This window comes from Petromyzon marinus, chromosome 5 (genome assembly GCF_048934315.1).
Source record: "Petromyzon marinus isolate PM22_M1 ecotype Great Lakes invasive population chromosome 5, UKy_Petmar_22M1.pri1.0, whole genome shotgun sequence".
NCBI lineage: Eukaryota > Metazoa > Chordata > Hyperoartia > Petromyzontiformes > Petromyzontidae > Petromyzon > Petromyzon marinus.
The window spans coordinates 3,188,667-3,209,320 of record NC_133671.1 but is presented as its reverse complement, the minus strand read 5'-3'; the positions used below and the strand labels follow the sequence as shown (position 1 = coordinate 3,209,320).

At 46.4% G+C, this 20,654-nt stretch overlaps 2 protein-coding genes across 4 annotated transcripts in view; one reads left to right on the top strand and one right to left on the bottom strand.

Annotated features, from left to right (window-relative positions):
* Window positions 1–8,376, top strand: part of LOC116938946 (uncharacterized) — a 28,703-nt gene extending 20,327 nt beyond the window's left edge. For all 3 annotated transcript variants that reach the window (XM_032946707.2, XM_032946704.2, XM_032946705.2), the window contains exons 8-9: window positions 2,943–3,005; window positions 6,496–8,376. In XM_032946707.2, the coding sequence (XP_032802598.2) occupies window positions 2,943–3,005; window positions 6,496–6,738 (306 nt within the window). In that variant the 3' untranslated portion in view covers window positions 6,739–8,376. The remainder of the gene's footprint in view (window positions 1–2,942; window positions 3,006–6,495) is intronic.
* A 4,430-nt stretch (window positions 8,377–12,806) lies between these two features.
* Window positions 12,807–15,673, bottom strand: LOC116938945 (uncharacterized). The gene is given in 4 exon segments (XM_076060999.1): window positions 12,807–14,756; window positions 14,759–14,843; window positions 14,846–14,986; window positions 14,988–15,673. Coding segments are annotated over 4 exon segments (777 nt in total). The 5' UTR covers window positions 15,096–15,673; the 3' UTR covers window positions 12,807–14,313.
* Between the last annotated feature and the right edge of the window lie 4,981 nt (window positions 15,674–20,654).

Here is a 20,654-nt window from a genome sequence, read left to right as displayed (position 1 = left end):
TTAAAGGAGGGATTACTGTCTAGAGAATCTTACCGAGTTGTGAAAAGTGAGTGGAGGAGAAGTTCACAATGAAGGATTGTGACGACGTGAAGGAGAATCCATTCTCACGCCTCCCCCCCCCCCCCCCGACATACAATTTGTCATCCCGACTGAGGAAGGATTTACAAAACCTCAGTCCTCAGTCACGCATGGTGTCTGTTCTCATGCACAGGGACCACTCCGCCCAATTTGCATCACAATTGGCTTCGACTCGTTACAGGGATGAGCACAGCGGGGGATAGAATACACTATGTAACACATTTTTTGTTCCTGGGTAGTAAGTGTTATTTCCTAATTGCTTATGCCTAAAAAGTATAGAAAATGGCTATTATTCCCCACAAATGTTGCTTTTGTGACCAGGACCGTGATAGTTTTGAAATGTACCTATTTTCAATGAGAAAACAGGTGTATTTGTGTCTTTTCGTTCACATAAAGTCAGGAAAAAAAACACATGAATCAAAATTAGCATGTATTTATACTAAAGTAATAAAAAAATGACTACAAAAGATTTAGAAGTGAGTAGTTCAAGATTTACGATTATACTGTAAATTACTTTCACGAATCAGCCTCCAAATGTAGTCTCCCATCATGTTCTCGTTATACTGTCCTTGGTAGCGGCGTTCAAAGTCCAGTATATCCTGGTGGAAGCGCTCGCCTTGCTCCTCCAAGTACGCTCCCATTTTCTCCTTGAATTTATCAACATGAACATCAAGGATATGGACTTTGAGGGACGTCCAACAGCCCATTGTGCCGTAGTTCTTCACCAGAGTCTCAACCAGCTCCACATAGTTTTCGACCTTGTGATTGTCCAGGAAGCCACGAACCACTGCGACAAAGCTGGTCCAAGTCGCTTTCTCCTTACTAGTGAGCTTATTGGGGAATTCATTGCACTTCGGGATCTTCTTTATCTGTGGTCCGATGAAGACACTGGCTTTGACCTGTGCCTCAGACAACTTAGGGAAGAAGTCTTCAAGGATCTTCAAGGCTGCCAACTCCTTATCTACAGCTCTGACAAATTGTTTCATAAGGCCCAATTTGATGTGCAGTGGTGGCATCAGCACTTTCCGGGGGTCCACCAGTGGCTCCCACTTGACGTTGTTCCTCCCCACAGAGAACTCGGTCCGCTGTGGCCAGTCCTGCCTGTGGTAGTGCACCTTGGTGCCCCTGCTGTCCCAAAGGCAAAGATAGCAGGGAAACTTGGTAAAACCGCCTTAGAGACCCATCAGGAATGCCACCATTTTGAAGTCTCCGATGACCTCCCAGCCGTACTCATCATACTTCAAGGCGTCCAGCAAGGTCTTGATGATGTTGTAATCCTCTTGGAGGTGCACCGAGTGAGCCAGGAGAAGAGACGGGTACTTGTTACCGTTATGGAGCAGCACAGCTTTGAGGCTCCTGGATGAGCTGTCAATGAAGAGGTGCCACTCATTCTGGTTACAGGCAATTCCGATAACATTTCAATAATATTGAAAATTGTAAAACATTTTAAAATTAAAACTTTTACAATTTTGAAATTTTAACAAATTTTATCACGTAAAATTCCGAGAACAATTGTCCATCTTACCTTCCAAAGTTTTTTTGCATTGTTCACAGGTGAAATTAGGTGGCCAGGGTTTGTCTTGATCCCCGACAGGCATGCCGAAATATGCCTTGTAAGCCTCGCACATCTTAGCAGATGCTTCCACAGAGTACTTTTTCACTCTTGTCTTGATAAATTGGCCGCAAACATAGCAAAATGCGTCTGCCGGATGCTTGTAGCCTCTTGATGTCATCTCAGAAAAATGCAGATATGTATCCACTCAGGCAGCAGGAACTAAGCTCAACTGGTGGGCTTAAGGCCCCTGTATTTATACTACTATTTATTTTACTGGAAAGTTCTAGAATGTTCTAGACGTTACTCCAAATTTACTCAGCACTGAATTTATCTGGAATGTTCTGGAAAAAGGTGAATTTCAAAATATCACTATCCTAGTCACAAAGCAAAGTTTGTGGGGAATAATAGCCATTTTCTGTACTTTTAAGGCATGAGCAATTAGGAAATAACACTACCCAGGAACAAAAAATAAATACAAATTTGTTACACATTGATATACAGGATGTTTCAAAAATATGGACCCAATTACAAAGCAGTATGTTTCACGATGGCAACATGTTACAATTACACAAAGTTACAAACGGTTTAATCAGTTATCAGATTTTACTTACAATTTTATAAATGCTCTATGTGCCCTCCACCTGCTGTACGGACAACATCGAGACGATAGTTGAATTCGTTCCAAATGCCTCTCAAAGTGTCTTCTGCCACTGAAGTCACCGCTGCTGTGATTCCGTTTTGATGTCATCCAGATTAGTTGCTAATGGTGGCACAAAATCACGGTCTTTGACGAATCCCCACAAGAAAAAGTCTCAGGGTGTGATGTCTGGGGATCTTGGGGGCCAAGAATGTAGCGCCAAGTTTTGGGGTCCCGTGCGACCTAACCAACGTTAAGGCAGTGCGTCTTGCGAATGACTGAGACGAGGGGCTGTTTATGCGCTGGGAGAGGCATCTCGCGGTAATCATTTGAAACCATATGCCCCCGCCCTCTCTATGCCCCGCCCTCTCTATGCCCCGCCCTTTCAAGTGGTGATATTTTCATTCATGGGCGGTTCATGGTTGCAGAGATATAGCGATTTAAAATCGGGTCCATCTTTTTAAAACACCCTGTATATCAATGAAGAATTACCTTTAAAAAAGATGATTACACTTTTAGGACCACTAGGCTTGAATCCATTGTACCAATGTCCACGTCATTTGTAGTGAGATTTATTACACTGTCCTTTGTACCTCAATATCCATGAACTTTATAACTTGCTGCCATGCCACAATGTGACCCTAAATTGTTGCGTGTGTATATACATCGCAGGGAGAAGTGAAGAAGTTGCAAGCTGTTCTGGAAAGACACAAGCAAAGTGTTAAGGCTACAAAGGTCAGCGTTCAACCATTCCATGAGTCCATGACTACAACCACTCGGCCCCTTTTCAAGTACAGTCGTGAGCATGCGACTGACTGTGGTGTGCTTACGGTTTTCTAATCATTGAACAGTTGAGGCCTTGGTGTCATGAATTTGATCACTCGTGTTCATTCTCGACTATTAAGATGCACAGTTTCGTGTTTAATTGTTTCATTAAATAAACATTTATTTCTGAGGTTCTATTTGAAGTAAAATGTTATGAAAGATGCAAAGCTAAATTTGCATATTTAACCAGACGCAAATATCTGTACAAGGCACACAGTCTTTGTGTTTTGCATATGCACAATGATGTTTTTGCATATGCACAAAGGCTGTGGTTTTTGGCTGCTGAGTTAGTTAAATTAGTCCAATGGTTATGATTGGAGCGGCTCTATAAGTGTAAAATTTAATCAGTTAATTAAAAAGCATTTAAATTACTGGATAAATGTTTATGGTTTGAAAGTTAAGTCATGTTTTTAAAATCACATTAAAATATATGTATTTTGGAGCTTTGGCATGGTGATTGCTTTTGAGCACTTGGTGTTGTATGGGGAGGCCTCCAACTCGGAGTTCGAGGCTCTCCTGCTAAACCTGGAGCATGCTACTAAGAGGTCAGGGCTTGCCATTAGCCCCACCCAAACTAAGCATCTCCCTGGGTATTTTGTGTCATCAAACACTCCACCCCCTCAACTGCCCGCATGAGTAATGGGGCAGTTGTGAAGAGAGTGGAGAGGTTTCCATACCTGGGCAGTGTGCTTATGACCAGCTCTGGTTTGGCACGAGAGGTCTCACTCTGAATCATTCAGGCAGTATATTTTCATCCGCTGCATAACAATGTGGAGAAGCTACCTGGCCTGTCCGATCCACTTGAAGCTTCGGGTATTCTCAACCACAGTTATACCTTCCCTTTTCTACGTGGACTCTAATGGAACATCTGAGCTGGTTTAACCAGGCTGAATTGTGCGAGGAGCTCACAAATCCTTGAAATATCTGTGTCCAGATATTTGTGGGTTATGTAGCCCATATTCCCAACCACTGCATGCCAAAACAGCTTCTGTTTGGCTGGATAGAGGGGGCTAAACGACCGTGGCACAGGCTAGAGAGGAGATGGGTTGTCGTGGTAGAGGATATGGAGCTGAACGGACTTGCCGTGGACTGGTATCAGCAGTGCCAAGATCGGCCAGTATGGAGGAAGCTCACAAAGGACACGATTGAGTAGTTGGAGGCAGTTGACCGCCAACAACAGTGGAGGGCAGAGGAGTGAAGTTCACAACAACAAGCAGAGCGTCGGGCAGCTAAAATGCAGCAAGTTGGCATAGTAGGGGGCACAGGTGATGCATCTGCCAGTCATCTCAGTCAACCTATGGCACCTGGGTTTGTCCTGTGACCTCCTGCCAGCGAGCCTTCGATACTCACGTGGCCTCAAAGTGTACCTAACCTGGCAGAAGCATCATGGTGACGTCACTGCCACTTCGTGGTGAATGTTTTTATGTTTTCTAGATTTGAAGGTTTCGTGACTGCAAGGATTCATACTCTTTGTTTTTTTTCAGTAAAGTCACGTAGGTAAAATAAAAGAAAACAACTAAATTAAATCACGACGTTTCGGAGGCAACACAAGCTTCCGTCTTCAGGTGGAACAGATACAACAAAGTTCGCTGTATCAAGTTAACAGCTCTGGGACACCCGAGCTTATATACAGGTTAAGGGGGGGGGGGGGGAGGAGCCAGGAAGGGACGTGGGTGGGGAGGGGAGGGCTAAGTTAAGCCGCCTTTTGTTATGTTGCATGGGGTTTGGGGGGAGCGGTGGTGCACTGCACGAAAGCGGGTACAACCCCCTTTTGTTATGCTGCAGGGGGTTCGGGGGGAGCGATGGCGTGCTGCACGAGAGCAAGCACCTTCCTGGTAGAAACGGAAACGGCTGTACAATTATCAGCCAGCTAACGTTTGACTTGGTTGATGACATCTTTCCAAAAGTTGCTCAATTTGAAACCATCCTCTCGGTTGAAGTTGTGTCTATGTTTGTATATCTGGATGGCTTCATGGACAAATCTTTGACAATAACCGGGAGGTTTGCATAGTACTTTGGTATCGGAGAAAATAATGTCATGAGAACCCGCTGTGTTGAAACAATGATCAGCCACGGCCGAAGAATTAGTTCTGCCGTGTTTCAAATCTGATTTGTGCTCGCAAATTCAGTCAGAAATATGTCATTTCGTTTCCCCGATATAGCAGTCACCACAGGTACAACTCAATTTGTAAACACCGGGGTACTGTAAGTCAGGAATGATATCCTTTACGGATGGGATCAGATCCCGAATTTTGTGTACTGTATTGAACCGGACCTGGATCTTGTGTTTGTTTAGAATTTTGGAAATCTTTTTGGTAACGCCTGCTATATATGGCAGTGTGATGGTTTTGATCGGAGTATCAGGTGGTTGTTTCTGTATGGTGGGAGAAACAGCTTGGCGGATGGTACGGTCAGAGTATCCGTTCCTCTTGAGGGCCAGATGTACATGTTTTAATTCACTGGCTAGGTGGTGTTGGTCAGAAATGCAATGAGCCCTATGGTATAATGTTTTATTGAGAGAGTTCTTTTGAGCCGGGTGGTGGTGGGAATCAGGCTTCAAGTATGAATCTGTGTGGGTGGACTTTCTGTAAACAGAATCTCTCAAAGAGCCATCCGTCCTCCTCTCAAACAGAACATCCAAGAATGGCAGCTTGCCATCTTTCTCCACTTCCATGGTGAATTTGATGGATGGGTGTCTGGAATTTGTGGTCTAGGAAATGGTTCAAAGCTGGGAGGCCATGTGACCAAATGACAAAAGTGTCATCCACATATCTCTTCCACAGGGAAGGACGAAGGGTGGATGTCTGGATGGCGTTTGATTCAAATGTCTCCATGAAAACATTGGCTATCACTGATGACAAGGGAGAACCCATAGAGGTACCCTCCTTTTGGTTGTAGAAGGTACCATTCCAGGTCAAGTAAGTGTTGGTGAGGCAGTGCCTAACCAGTGCAGGTACATCAGGGTTCAGTCCATGTTGGACCAAATCTTCAATTATTGTTATGGTGTCAGGCACTGGGACCTTGGTGAACAGCGAGACCACATCAAAGCTGACGAGGATATCGTCAGGAGATAGTACAGTGTCCTTGACCATAGAAACCAATTGGGTTGAGTTAAGTACCGCTGAGGTGGTCTTGCCAGTAAAGGGAAGCAGAGTATCCGATAAAAAGCGGGCTAGTTTGTAGTTAGGGGAGTTGTGATCTGCAGTGTGGCGGCTGAAGAGTGTGAATGAGACCAAGCAGTCAATCTCTGGCAGTGGAGTTGAGCACCACTCCACTGCTCATTTGGGCAGGAACACACTTTGTCCCAACTCTGTTTACGAGTACGATCACGCACGTAACTGTAATCATGATTTCTTCCATTCAGCGTACGTAATTGTAATTTTACCGTGTCCATTGACAGTTGAAGACATCGGAGCTGCATCGGGCGTTGCAGGAGGATTTGCGCCAGAGCGAGGGTGGGGCGCGCGAAGCAGCGGTGCCACAGCGAGACCCAGAGCAGCAACGAGCCAAGGCCCGGCTGCGCCGACTGAAACAGCGCAAGGAGTGTGCAGAGCGCAGGGAGAAAATGATTAATGACATGCTTGCAAAACCACTAAGTCTGACGTATCGCCACCACCAATCTCGTTTAACTTTGCCTGTATAGAAAAAAAAGTGTTCCCACACAAGATTCACAGCTTCTCCATCCTCTTGCACCTTGATCTTGTTTCATGCTGGTTTCTTTCTCCATTATCTAAGAGTCAAAATTGAGATGTCTTGTCTTGATGTTTGTTGCTCTTTGGTAGGTCGGTGAGTGTTAAAGATGTCACACGTGACCCACGTGTACACACACCCTCCTCAGTCATTTACTTCCTTACTCAACAGACTACTCTTGTGATCATTATTTTCCAGTCTAGGTATCCCTCGTTTTTACGAACGTTCGGTTTTGCGACATGTCGCATGAACGCGATTGGCAAATTATGGACACATTTCAATTCACAAAATCCAATTTCCGCGTCAATGAATTGTCACACGCCACTTGCCATGAGATCAAACACGAAGCACCCAGGAGGCTGCGTCATGTCCATTTGTTACAGCGTCACGGTGTCCCTGCAGTGCAACAGTAATGCCTCCACATCACCTTGCCAGTAATTCCAACATGCAGCAGATCTTTTGGCTGAGTTACCTGAAAAGGTATTTTTTTCTTTTAAAATTAATGTTCTTTATGATTTTTGTATTGTAAGAGGTGATATAGGTGTGTATTTTTAGGGTAAGAGTGGAGTTGGGATGACTGAAACACGTCCATAATTTATGTATTGGAAAAATCCATTCCTATTTACGAGATTTTTGTTCTCCGTGTTGTCTTTTGAGGAATGCTTCGTGATTATGTTGCCGTTCATACATCGGTGTCGTGTCTTGAGACGGAGAAATTCACATTTTACTGGAGTCAAAATGAGGATGCACCATCTTGATTTGGTTACTTTTTGGGAAGTCTTGAGTATTAAATGTCACATGTTGCTTGCACACAACCATGCAGCACGTTCATTCATTTACTTCCTTGCTCATCAGACTGCTCTTATCACCTTCATTTCCAGTACTACTGCATTGTTCCCACGTTTTTGCATTTTTCTTCCAAATTATGTTGCAGTTGTGATATCAGTGTTGTACTTTGAGACAAATGTACATCCAGCAAGCAGTATTACACCAATTGAGATGTTTTCACTGCCCTAGAAAATTGTCAGAATTATGAGATTACTTTTTTAAATAAGCATCTAATAAACACATCTGGGTACAACTCTGCATCTGTACCGTACCACAGACAGTTCATCTAACGTCTCCTAAAAATGTTTAGTTCTCAAGGGAAATAATATGTATGATTTGATAACCCAAATGTGAGAATCTGTTTGTGCCCCCACCCATGTGGCTGCCTGGGTTCAGCCCTGGATCTGGGCTCTGACTTATCCTACTAAGACAACCTCGTTGTCTCACACCAATTTGTCTTGTTTAGAAAATATTAGGCTCAGTTGACTTTCTCTACGAACTGAATCCACGTAGTACGCCAAATGTAAGCCTTTGATAGAAAATGTTTTTAAATACGGGTTTATGTTGTCACCATTGTGAATGTCATGAAATGAATATAAACTTGGTCCGTTCGCTTACTGAAATTGAGGCTCAAGAGATGCGCGTACATTTGTTCGAAGTGCAAACTTAGCAATTTGTACGGCAGATGAGTGAGAGTTTGAGGGTGATAGTCCTTGATGGATATGATGATGCGTGAAATAAACGATGAATTCTAGATTTGAAACTTTTGTGACTGCAAGGATTCATACTCTGGTTTTATTCGGTAAAATCACGTAGGTAAAACGAATTAAAATAAAATAAACAAAACACGACGTTTCGGAGGCAACGCAAGCTTCCGTCTTCAGGTGGGACCAGTCGCAGCCAAAATCGCTGCACCAAGTGGCGAGGCTCTGGGAACCTAGCGCTTAAATACAGGTTAAGGTGGGGGGGGGGTTGTGAGGGGCCATGTGGGGGGACTTTAGAGGGGTGCGGAGGGGGGATGGGTCGTGTGTGTGCAGGGATGAGTTAATCTGTCTTTTGTTGTGTGGAGGGCGCGGGAGATGGGTCACTGTGTGTGTGCAATATAAACGGACAGAATATCGGCCAGGATGTGCTGTAAGGGAGCAGTAGAAAAAGGAAAATAGAAAAGTTCGGAAATAATGTTTGATATACCACGGATTCAAAACGTCTTTCCAGTGGTTGCTTAATTTGAAACCATCTTCGGTTGAAATTATGCCTGTGTTTGTACATCTGAATGGCTTCGTGGACAAATCTTTGGTGATAACCTGTAGGTTTACAAAGAACCTTGGTATCAGAAAAGACAATCTTATGATTACTCATAGCGTTGTAACAGTGATCAGCCACAGCAGATGAATTCCTTCTGCCCTCAAAGGTATAGGACACATCCAAGCAGACGTAGTGAGAGCTGAAATAGCCACTATTCTTAAGAGTGCTAAGAAACCCGTTAGCAACATCAGCAAAGGTGAACGCTCTGAACTCACGAAATTAAAAGAGAGGGATGACATAGTCATCCTCTCAGCCGACAAGGGCAATGCCACTAATTATGGATAAAAACTCATACCGCAATAAAATTCAGGACCTACTCAGTGATGGGAGTTACTAAAAAAATTAAAATGACCCTACCAACAGCCTCACGATTAAAACCAACAAGATCATCACAAGTTCGACCTGCCTATTCGAACCAACTAAAATTCTCTAAGGCCCTCCGCTCCAAGACCTCCTAGATGTTATGGTCTTCCCAAGATCCACAAAGAAGGTACCCCACTACAACCCATCGTGTCCACGATCAACTCTCCTACCTACAAACTAGCCCGTTTTCTGTCAGATACTCTGCTACCTTTTACTGGCAAGACCACCTCAGCAGTACTTAACTCATCCCAATTGGTCTCTGGTCAAAGACATTGTACTGGCCCCTGACGATATCGTCAGCTTTGATGTGGTGTCTCTGTTCACCAAGGTCCCAGTACCTGACACCATTAAAATAATTGAGGATCTGGTCCAACATGGACTAAACCCTGAAGTACCTGCGCTGGTTGGCACTGCCTTACCAACATCTACTTTACTTGGAATGGTACTTTTTACAAGCAAAATGAGGGTACTCCCATGGGTCACCAGTGATAACCAATGTTTTCATGGAGAAATTTGAATCGAACGCCATCCAGACATCCACCCTCAGTCCTTCCCTTTGGAAGAGATATGTGGATGACACTTTCGTCATTTGGCCACATGGCCTCCCAGCTTTGAACCTTTTCCTGGACCACATCAATTCCAGACACCCTTCCATAAGATTCACCATGGAAATAGAGAAAGATGGCAAGCTTCCATTCTTGGATGTTCTGTTTGAGAGGACGTCTGATGGCTCGTTGGGACATTCTGTTTACAGAAAGCCCACCCACACAGATTTCTACTTGAAACCGGATTCCCACCACCACCTGGCTCAAAAGAACTCTCATCAAAACGTTACACCATAGGGCTCATTGCATTTCAGACCAACATCACTTGACCAGTGAATTAAAATTGGTACGGCTGGCCCTTAGGAGGAACGGATTCTCTGACCGTACCATCCGCCAAGCTGTTTCTCCTACTATACAGAAACAACCACCTGATACTCCAATCAAAACCATCACACTACCTTACATAGCAGGCGTTACTAAAAATATTTCCAAAATTCTAAACAAACACAAGATCCAAGTCCAGTTCAATACAGTACACAAAATTCGTGATCTGATCCCATCCGTAAAGGATGTCATCCCTGACTTACAGTACCCCGGTGTTTACAAATTGAGCTGTACCTGTGGTGATTGTTATATCGGGGAGACGAAACGATATATCTCTGACCGAATTCGCGAACATAAATCAGATTTGAAACACGGCAGAACTAATTCATCTGCTGTGGCTGATCACTGTTACAACGCTATGGGTGATCATGAGATTGTCTTTTCCGATACCAAGGTTCTTTGTAAACCTACAGGTTATCACCAAAGATTTGTCCACGAAGCCATTCAGATATACAAACACAGGCATAATTTCAACCGAGAGGATGGTTCCAAATTAAGCAACCACTGGAAAGACGTTTTGAATCATACCAAACACTAATTTCTAACAGCAATTTCAAGCAGTGGTATACCAAACATTATTTCCGAACTTTTCTATTTTCCTTTTTCTACTGCCCCCTTACAGCACATCCTGGCCGATATTCTGTCCGTTTATATTGCACACACACACAGTGACCCATCTCCCGCACCCTCCACACAACAAAAGAAGGATTCACTCCGTTTATATTGCACACACACAGTGACCCATCTCCCGCACCCTACACACAACAAAAGACGGATTAACTCATCCCTGCACAAACACAACGACCCATTCCCCCTCCGCACCCCACTAAAGTCCCCCCACATGGCCCTTCCCACACCCCCTGACTGGTCCCACCTGAAGACGGAAGCTTGCGTTGCCTCCGAAACGTGTTTTAATTGTTTATTTTATTTAAATTCGTTTTACCTACTTGACTTTACCGAATAAAACCAAAGAGTATAAACGATGAAATTGACAATGAGTGGCTAATGATGAATTGAGTCGTGATGGATTGCCCGGTGAAGGGGGACGGAGTTGGTGGGGAAGGGAGGGGGAAGGAGAGTTGGGGTAAGCGAAGGACAATCAGTGAGTGAGTTCTCAGGGGAGAATGAAACATCGCGAGCGAGGCTGATAGTCTACAAGTAGGGGCAGCTTATTCCAGTGCGTAGGACGTCTACGATCACTGCCGTTCTGGGATCCAGCGCTACATCTTGATGTGTGGAATTACACGACGAAGGTGACGTTCCGTGCAGAATACCACTGTAAAGGAGAGCCGACAAGGGTTGCAGGGGGTTCGTCCTTTATTCCTCTTCCATCCACACCTGTCTCCAGCCGTCTCAATCTCATTCCCGCCAAAGGCCCCCTCTTCCCGCCAGTTCTCCCCTGATATCTCCTCGATTACCCCTCCGCCTTCTCCTGTCACCGTCCCACTAACCCTCCGATTGGTGGGAATCCTTCCCCTGACACCCCTACACCGCTGAAACAACATACGCATTGCACAGAGCGAATGTGTGAGCGGGGATTTTCAGAGGCAGCTGCAGTGTCATCCCAGGGGAGATGGGGCTCCCTGTGTGATGAGTTCCATCGGTTGCCAGGGAAGTTGCTCATAGGCCTATAACGGTGTAGGGCGAACATCGATGTTCCGATTTTCCAGGAAGCTGCCCACCACTAAGAGGGAGTGGCAGCTTCGTGAGCCCATTGCCCGTCCACGCGGTGACCTTTGGGGTTTCTAGGGCGGCTACTGCAGCCTCATCCGATGCCCTAGGCCAGTGGTTCTCAACCGGGGAGTCTGCGGCAATGTCCCAGGCGGTAGGGGAGATGATTTATAAATGTGTGAAATTCTATCATACGTAAGAGTCATCGGTGAATAATCACGTCGGATTCTGCAAATATAAAATAACGACGATAACATTGTGATCCATATGTTAACCTAAACAAAGTGGTTTCCAAGAGAGCAGAGCGTCCGTTGATTGCTTTTATTCGCTTGCAGTTACTTGCTAGTTAGGATATACCACACATAATGGCCAATTAATTAAAATATTGATGTTTATTATTCATACATTTATTTCTCAAAACCATATTGGGTCAGGCAAGAGGGTAGCCGAACAAGGTTGAGAACCACTGGTCTAGGCAATCACAGGCTGGAGGTGCTGATGACAAGTGTTGAATGTTAAGGCTCTCCAATGCAGTAACACTTCAAGCCAACAGTTGTATCGCCAGCTGTGTGTAGGCATACTTTTTACATAGTTCATAGGCAAGTTAAATAGTGTCATCGTCCGCAGATAAAAACTCCGACAACAATCTTAAAATCAATTGAGGAAGAACTACTTGAAGGAATATGTAAATTAACACAATTCCATAACATGTATGTTAATCTTCTTTCGCACCGTACGTAGCCAGACGTGCGGGTTCGGACAACTAACAGCATTTCGAAAGAAATCAGTTTTCAATGGAGATTTGAAAGTGCATAGCTCCAAGTGGCGTCCTAATATCGGAAGGAAGAGCGTTCCAGACGGCCGTAGAAGTGCATCCGAAAGCTCGCGATGCGGTTAATCGTCTTTGTTCGATGGCAAGCCAAAATGTGCTGCTGCGAAGATGATCGGAGTTCGCGTGATGATGGCTTGTGCTGCTTGACGAGATCAGCGAGGTGTTGTGGTTCATGAGTGGGGCAGGCACGTCGCGTGTGTAATGAGTGCGACCTCATCACGAATTCGTTGGGCAACTGCAAGGCGATGCAGCTCGGCTAGCACCGGGCGGACCACTGATCTCAAATGATCTTGTCCGTCTCACCACACACGTGCCGGAATATTTCACAATTACCGACCACTGTCTGGTCTCAAAACAATTTTATTGCACAAAAGGTGACGATAGGATCTTAATAATCATGCGGCTATCAGCCTCGGTTCGTGCATATACAAAATATCAACAAACAATAGACAACAAACCGACTAAACAAGCAGACTTCATGAAATCGTTATCAACATCAGGCCACCTTCAATCAAATAACAGTAGAATGCGTGCGGCAAATACATTTATCAAGCTGTCATAGATTACCACATGGCATTCGATTATACGTCCTGTACACCATCCGCAGTAGCGAGTCTAAAACAACGAGGAATGTAAACAATCTGTGACTCTGAAGAGCACGAAGAGTGAAGGTATCGCCCACATCACCATCGGGGTTAAGAAATCAGAGAGAATATCAACCGTAAACAATTTACACATTTACATTGCACTGATTACATTGTCCTGGTTTCTTTTTTAACATAACAAAAGTAGATTTAACATTTTATCACAAATTTAATGGAGCATTGCGAAGCTAGACAAGAAAATTGACGACAGTTTAAGACAACATGTGAACACATACGGTACTAAAATTGAGTACGTTGATGAATTGAACCATTAGGGTTAAAATCTCATTTGTATGAAAGACGGGAACAACAAATCCTACAAATATCTCCAGATGTTCGAAAATGTTGTTTGTTCTATAAAAGTATTCATGAAAATGAGACGAGCCATTAAAGTGCCTTCAATGAAAAAAAAACTTGCACAGATTGTGCCGCTTTAAATTTACAGAGGGCATTTACATATTTATATCTAAACCACGAGTCGTAAAAGTTGACCCGTAGAGATTGCGAGATGAACCCAAAGCATCCGGAGGACGCGACGGGACCGCTGCAAGCAAAGCGCGGAACAGAACCAACTGGGGGAGGCGTTTGGCCCACCAGCGTGGAATCACAGAGCGACTGCTGCCGTTGAATGTGAACCTCAAGTCTCCAGTTGACGACGATGCGGAGGTGCACTCATAGCGAGAGGCACACGCAAGTGGCGTAGCGCGTGCACGTGAACGCGACCGCGTTCTCTTCTTCTGCTGCTTCATTCGTGTGGCTGCTGATGCAGATACACAGCAACGACCTTGAAGTCACATTCAGGTGGTCAAGCCCAGATCCAGCGCGCGAGAAGCAGTGGTCGTGAGTGTATCGACGCGATGTCTCCTTCGTGTTTGTGGACCGGGCATTGCGTCGTTACACGCTGCCACGGTCTGTTCTGGATGACCACAGTCGCAGGCTCCTGGAGAGTTTCTAATTTAACATTTGTGCACCAGGGTATCCGCATCTACTGCCGTGGAATTTTGCAGTGGATGCGGTTTTGGGTGGACCGTGAGCAGCTCCGTGGAAGACGAAACCCAGCGACCATCTGCATTGGGTCTTTCACAACAAGCTGTTTGTTTCAATGATGGCGTTCGCTCGAGTGAAGTTGCGTTTAGTGAACACAACTCGAAGTCCAGCCCCCCCCCACCACGTGCACGAGAGACGCCGCCTTGGAGTGACACCGCCGCTGCTGCTGCTGCCGCTGACGAGGCCGAGCTCACTTGCTCCCCGAGGGTGGCTCGGGAGTTGTTGACGAAGCGTGAGAGCTGCTCCACGCCCTCCAGGAGGCCCTCTCCGGTGCAGGCGCAGCAGCCCTGCACCAGCCACTCGCGCCCGTGCCGCGTGCGCGCCTTCACCGCCATCGCCTCCGCCACCTCCGCGGTGTCCCCTGCCGGTTGGCGAGGAGCACGAAGGGCACCCGCGTCATCTCGGGGCTGTCCAGGATGGCGTTCAGCTCCTCGAGAGCCATTCGGCCAAGCGCTCCCGGTCCGCGCTGTCGAGCACGAAGAGGAGCCCGTCCGTGTCTTGGAAGTCGTGTCTCCAGAGAGCGCGGATCTTCTGCTGGCCGTCCACGTCCCACACTGTCAAGGTGACGTTCCTGATGGGCTTGCACGGTCTCCACGTTGAAGCCGATGGTCGGGATGGTCACCAGGGATTCGTTGCTGGTTTTCCCAGCCGCGTCCAAACCCAGCAGCAGCACGCGCCACTCGCGACGCATTGAGGAGCCAATTGTCACCCATCGGCAACGGGCTGCGGCTCGGATCGTCGTGCCGACAACTCCCCCAAGGCGAGCTCACTCGGGCACCTGCACGCAACGCGCTCACAGCAGCCCGTCGCCACGTGCAGGACGATAACGACAGGGACGGCTAAATCGTGATGAGCTCGCGGTTGGGGGGACGTCTGAATCCTTCGCTTATGACTGCTGCGGTCTGACTCGTAACTCCCGGGTTGATATCGGCGGTGGCGAGAGACGGCGGTGACATGGCCACTGGTGAGCCGGAGGAGGTTCGTGCGTAGGCGCACTGCCAGGTGACGGCCCTTCCCGGTGCTCACCACGGGGCCACGGTGGCGGTGGCGGTGACGGAGCCCCCCTCACCCCTCTCGCGTTTTTTTTTCATGGATTTTCTGTTTGCACAGTCAACACAAAGTCACTTTAAGATGTTTTTCTTGTTCGTGTTTTTGTTTGTTTGTTTGTTGTGGTTGCAGCCGATTCAAGAGCCGAATGGCTCATAGGGCTATACCAAAAATAAATAAACTGAACTGCTCGGCCTCGCCCCGAGTCATCACGCGTGGCCACGTACGGTGCGGAAGAAGTTCAACTTACGCGCAACTTACACACACAGATACATACAACATAATACAACATACATACACGGGTACATAGCTATAATCACAGTTACATACATAGATACATACACAGATACATAGCTATAATCACAGTTACATACATAGATACATACACAGATACATACGCAGATACAACATACAGACACAGTTACATACTACACGTTCTTTGGGTTAAATCGCATAAATATAAATGCCCCGTTAAACCCGCCACCACCCGACACAGCCAATTAGTAAGGGGTTTGTCACGTAAACAGAACGTGGCCAATTGGTTACGAGCACTGCACGAACCGGTTGTGTGCTGGAGAGAGAATCCACAACATTTACAACTAACATACAGACACATAACACACGACGCACAATACGCGCAGCTGCCATGCCCGGGTAACAAACACAACAACAAAGACGACCGACACGTGATGCGTCATACTGGATTATAAGTGACAAGCGTAACCCAAAGCCAAAAATAAATAAATTTGAAAACGAATTTCCTGCCTAAAATATAAAAACATTCACTAACACATAGGATGGACTTATTTATTTTTTACAATAATGTCTAATAGTGTATTGTATTACATTGCTCTGTTTTTTTAACCTTTTTTTGTTTCATTGTATGTAATGGCAGAGATTAGGGATTAATAAAGTACAACCATAACCACAATCATAGAAACAGAAATCTATTTCATAGCAATATATTGGGGGGGGGGGGGGAGGGACATTGTGAGCATATTTGAATATTAGGGGGGGGGGATGTCCCCCAATATATATTATAATTACGGCCTTGCATTAACCAATTCGTGTTGAGTGATTAGATTATAATTTTATTATTTTTCTGCGCAAGTCGAGACTTGCTGGGTCTCGCTTGCGCCGTCTGTGGTGTGCGTGCACCTTGGACTCGCTGTGACCGCGTGCTGCGCTGACGTTCCCCACGCACATTCGACATTTCTCCTGCACGGGATCCATGCTCTGTAGCCTGTGCCCGCTGTCAACGTCTGCCTTGGGGGTGGGGTGGGGGTGGGAGCGCAGTGAAGAGGTGAAAGTTGGAGAGCGATCCTAAATTAGCACCTCGGATTAGCTGCGTACGGTGCGGAAGAAGTTCAACACGCAGGCCAGCATAGTGCATAAATGAGGCAATAGCAGAGGCGGTGGTCTCGCGTTGTCTGTCGAGATTGAAGGTTTTTTGTTGAAGCCGCTGGGAACCCTCAGAGACAGTGGACTCGGGGGCCGTCCATAAATGACGTCACGCACCTAGGGGCGGGTCAGACATCTGTGACGATGTGTTGACGAGGGGGGGGGGGTGAGAAATGTGACGTCACATAAAAATGCGCAACTTTAAATAAATAAAGACAACACGTTCTACTTTATTAAATAGACTTTAATAAATGTGTTCTCCTACAACATCAGAGTTGCAGCGCCACATTAAATACGCACTACAATGACAATAGTTTAAAGCGATTTGAAGCACGTGTTTTATTTTTTTTGGGGGGGGGGGGGGGGAGGCAGAGCTTTGTGACGTCATATTTTAGGGGAGGGTTCTGACTTTTTGTGACGCCGTGTGACGAGGGGGGGGGGGTCAAAAATCGTCCAAAATCGCGTGACGTCATTTATGGATGGCCCCTCGTTCGCTCGAGTGACCTGGGAAGTGAGCTCTGACACTAAGCTGCGTGTCCCCGTTTTAAATTAAAGAGGTGAATGAAGAAGTAAACGATTAGGCCCCTATTCTCTTTGTACACTTCAGACTGTTTTAGTAAACATTGTCAACTTTAGAATGTGTCATTGAATGAGCAGCTATGGGATAAATTGGATTATGATTCACATTTGGTAGTGAAGTGTGCGTCTTATTACTGGACATTGAAATTAATAAACATTGCTTCATCCAATACATGTTTTGTGATAAATTATAAAAGTAAAAAGTGTCGTCCCGCGGGACTGCCTGGATGAAGACCACCGCATTCCATATCAGTCATTAAAGGTTGTATGATCCACACCGGTCATGTTAGTCGTGTCCAGGAATCCAACTCAGGTGGCCAGGTTCAGACAACAGTGCGCTTCACCACTGCGGCCCACTGCTCCACCCATTTCTAACCGACATCAGGAAGGATTAACTCCGTTTATATTGCACACACACACACACACAGTGACCCATCTCCCTCACACTGCACACAACAAAAGACGGATTAACTCATCCCTGCACACACACGACTCATCCCCCCTCCGCACCCCACTGAAATCCCCCCACATGGCCCCTCCCACACCCCCCCCCCCCACTACCTTAACCTGTATTTAAGCGCTGGGTTCCCAGAGCCTCGCCACTTGGTGCAGCGATTTTGACTGTGACTGGTCCCACCTGAAGACGGAAGCTTGCGTTGCCCTCCGAAACGTCGTGTTTTAATTGTTTCTTTTATTGAATTTTTTTTTTACCTACGTGACTTTACCGAATAGAACCAAAGAGTAAGACATCACGTGTCTAAGCGTCTGATGAACAGTGGTGTACGGGCGGAAAGAAAGCAGTTCATGGGAGCGCTGCGAGCCGCAAGAGGTCCTTTTCCCGACCCCCTGCGTGATGAACGAATGGAATGGACAGCGCCTTCACTCAAGACGCAGGTCACGACACGATGACGCAATGGAAATGATGGAGTTGACAGGGGCCATGTGAGGATTGCTTCATGTACAGAGGCAGTGTAGAGTCCTATGGGCAGTGTTGAGTTTTTCGTGCTGTTCAATGTACAGGGGGAGTTTTTTGTTTTTTCCAGTGGAGAGGTGCAAGGAGGGAGAAGAATCGAAAAGGGAATTTGGCACAGGGAGGAGGGAGAGAGATAGAGAGAAGAAATGGAACGAAGAGGATGAGAGGAGGTTTATGGAAGATGAGAGAGGCGAGAAGAGGTGGGACAAGGTCATGAAGAGATTTAAAGTGGAGCGTGAGGTATTTGAAAAGACAGCGGTGGAGTGAACGGGAAGCCAGCTTAGTTGAGGGAGAGGGGAAGTGTGAGGATTAAAGAGAATTCACTCGTGCCAGAAGCCGCTTTAATTTGTTGGAGGGGAGTGAGGGCAGAGGCAGGGAGACCAAGACGAAGGGAATTGCAGTCATCCTGACGGGTAAAGATCACAGAACGAGCCGGGGGTTTGCCGGTGGAAACTGAAATGAGATGGCGGATTTCCCCGATGTTGAACCCTGCCGACAAGACGACGTCGGCAAGGAGAACAGGAGTGGTTTTTATTCTTTGGTTCTTTCGGTAAAGTCACGTATAACTAGGAAATAATGAATTACATAATAACATACGACGTTTCGATTGCAAAGCAAGCAATCATCAGGTACAAATGAAAGAGAAAAGACACCTAGTAAACTTAGAAATATAATGCAACACAGCGCAGAAAGTCGGCTGACACAACAGTCAACGCCCTACCTGGTTGATTACGTCCAAGAGAGAGACAAGACACAGAAGCAGAGACACATACACAGACACACAAGCGGAAAGAGTTAACACAGAGACAGAGAGAGAGAGACACACACGCATGGGCACACAGAGAAACAACGTCTCTGTGTCGAGGCCTTAAATAGTTAGAGAGGGGGTACAGAGAGAGGGGGTTAGAAGAATTAGCATGTCAATGGGAGATCCCACAATGAGAGGTCCACCGCCAACGCTGCAGTTAGGAGTGGTTTTACCTTCATCGAAACCACCTTTTTCCGATCCCACCAACACTGCACAATTTAGAACAGTTCGTGGTCCTTCTCAATGGACTGTGCTGAAAAAAAAAACATCCCCGGGGGCTTCAAGAAAGGTTACGGACCCTGTTGGGTTCCCAAATGCCGAGACCTAGCTCGGGCAATTGGATATGTTTGTATCTTGAACTAAGACGTTTCGCCTGTGACTAAATTGCAAATGTTGTGGGTTTACTCTCCAACACACCGGTGTGCTGAAGCAGTAACAAATTGGGACTTCTTGTTTACGTGACAAACCTTAACGATTGGCTTTGCTGGATGGTGGCGGGTAAACAATGCATTTATATTTATGCGATTTAACCCCCCCAAAAATTTTCATAAGAACACTCGATCACTTTTTCCATCACGGCTGCTGAAGTCGCTGAGGCGGTCATAGGGGCAAAGCTGCTTGGGGTGGACGAGATTCGCCCAGTTGTTGAAAGCACCGGACAATGTAGAAGTGCCGTGGTGAACACGCCCCTTCAATGCTGCATGGAAGGCGAGTCCAGTACCTCTGGATTCGAAAACTGGGGTCGTGGTTGTGCTCTAACTACAGAGGAGCCACCCTCCTCAGCGTTCCAGGTAATGCTTATGCCAAAGTTCTGGAGAGGAGGCTCCACCCGGTGGACGAGCCTCAGGTACAGGAGGAACAATGCGGATTCCGTCATGGTCGTGGAACAATGGACCGGCTCTTTTTCCCTCTCACAGATATTTCAGGGGTCACGGGAGTACGCTTCTCCAGTCGACCTCTGATTTGTAGACTTAGAGAAATCACGTGACCGTGTTCCCCACAATTTTTGTGGGAGGTGCTGCAGGAGTATGATGTACCGGTGCCGCTTTTGTGCGCTATCCGGTCCCTCCATTCCCGAAGCGAGAGCTATCTGTATTCTTAGTGTTAAATAAAAGTTGTTTCACTGTGGGTGTTGGACTCCGCCAAGGATGCGTTTCGTCTCCACTCCTGTTTGTGATTTTCATGGACAGGATATCAAGGCCAGCCGGGATATGGAGAGCATCCAGTACAGGGGCATGGAGGCGGCGTCACTGCTTTTTTCAGATGACGTTGTCCTCTTCGCCTCGTCAGTCTGTGATCTCCAGCGTGCACTTGAACTGTTTGATGCCGAGTGTGAAGCGGCCGGGATGAGGGTCAGCACGTTTAAATCTGAGGTCATGGTTCTCTCCAGGTGATGGGGGAACAGCTGCCCTTAGTGGAGGAGTTGAAGTACCTCGAAAATC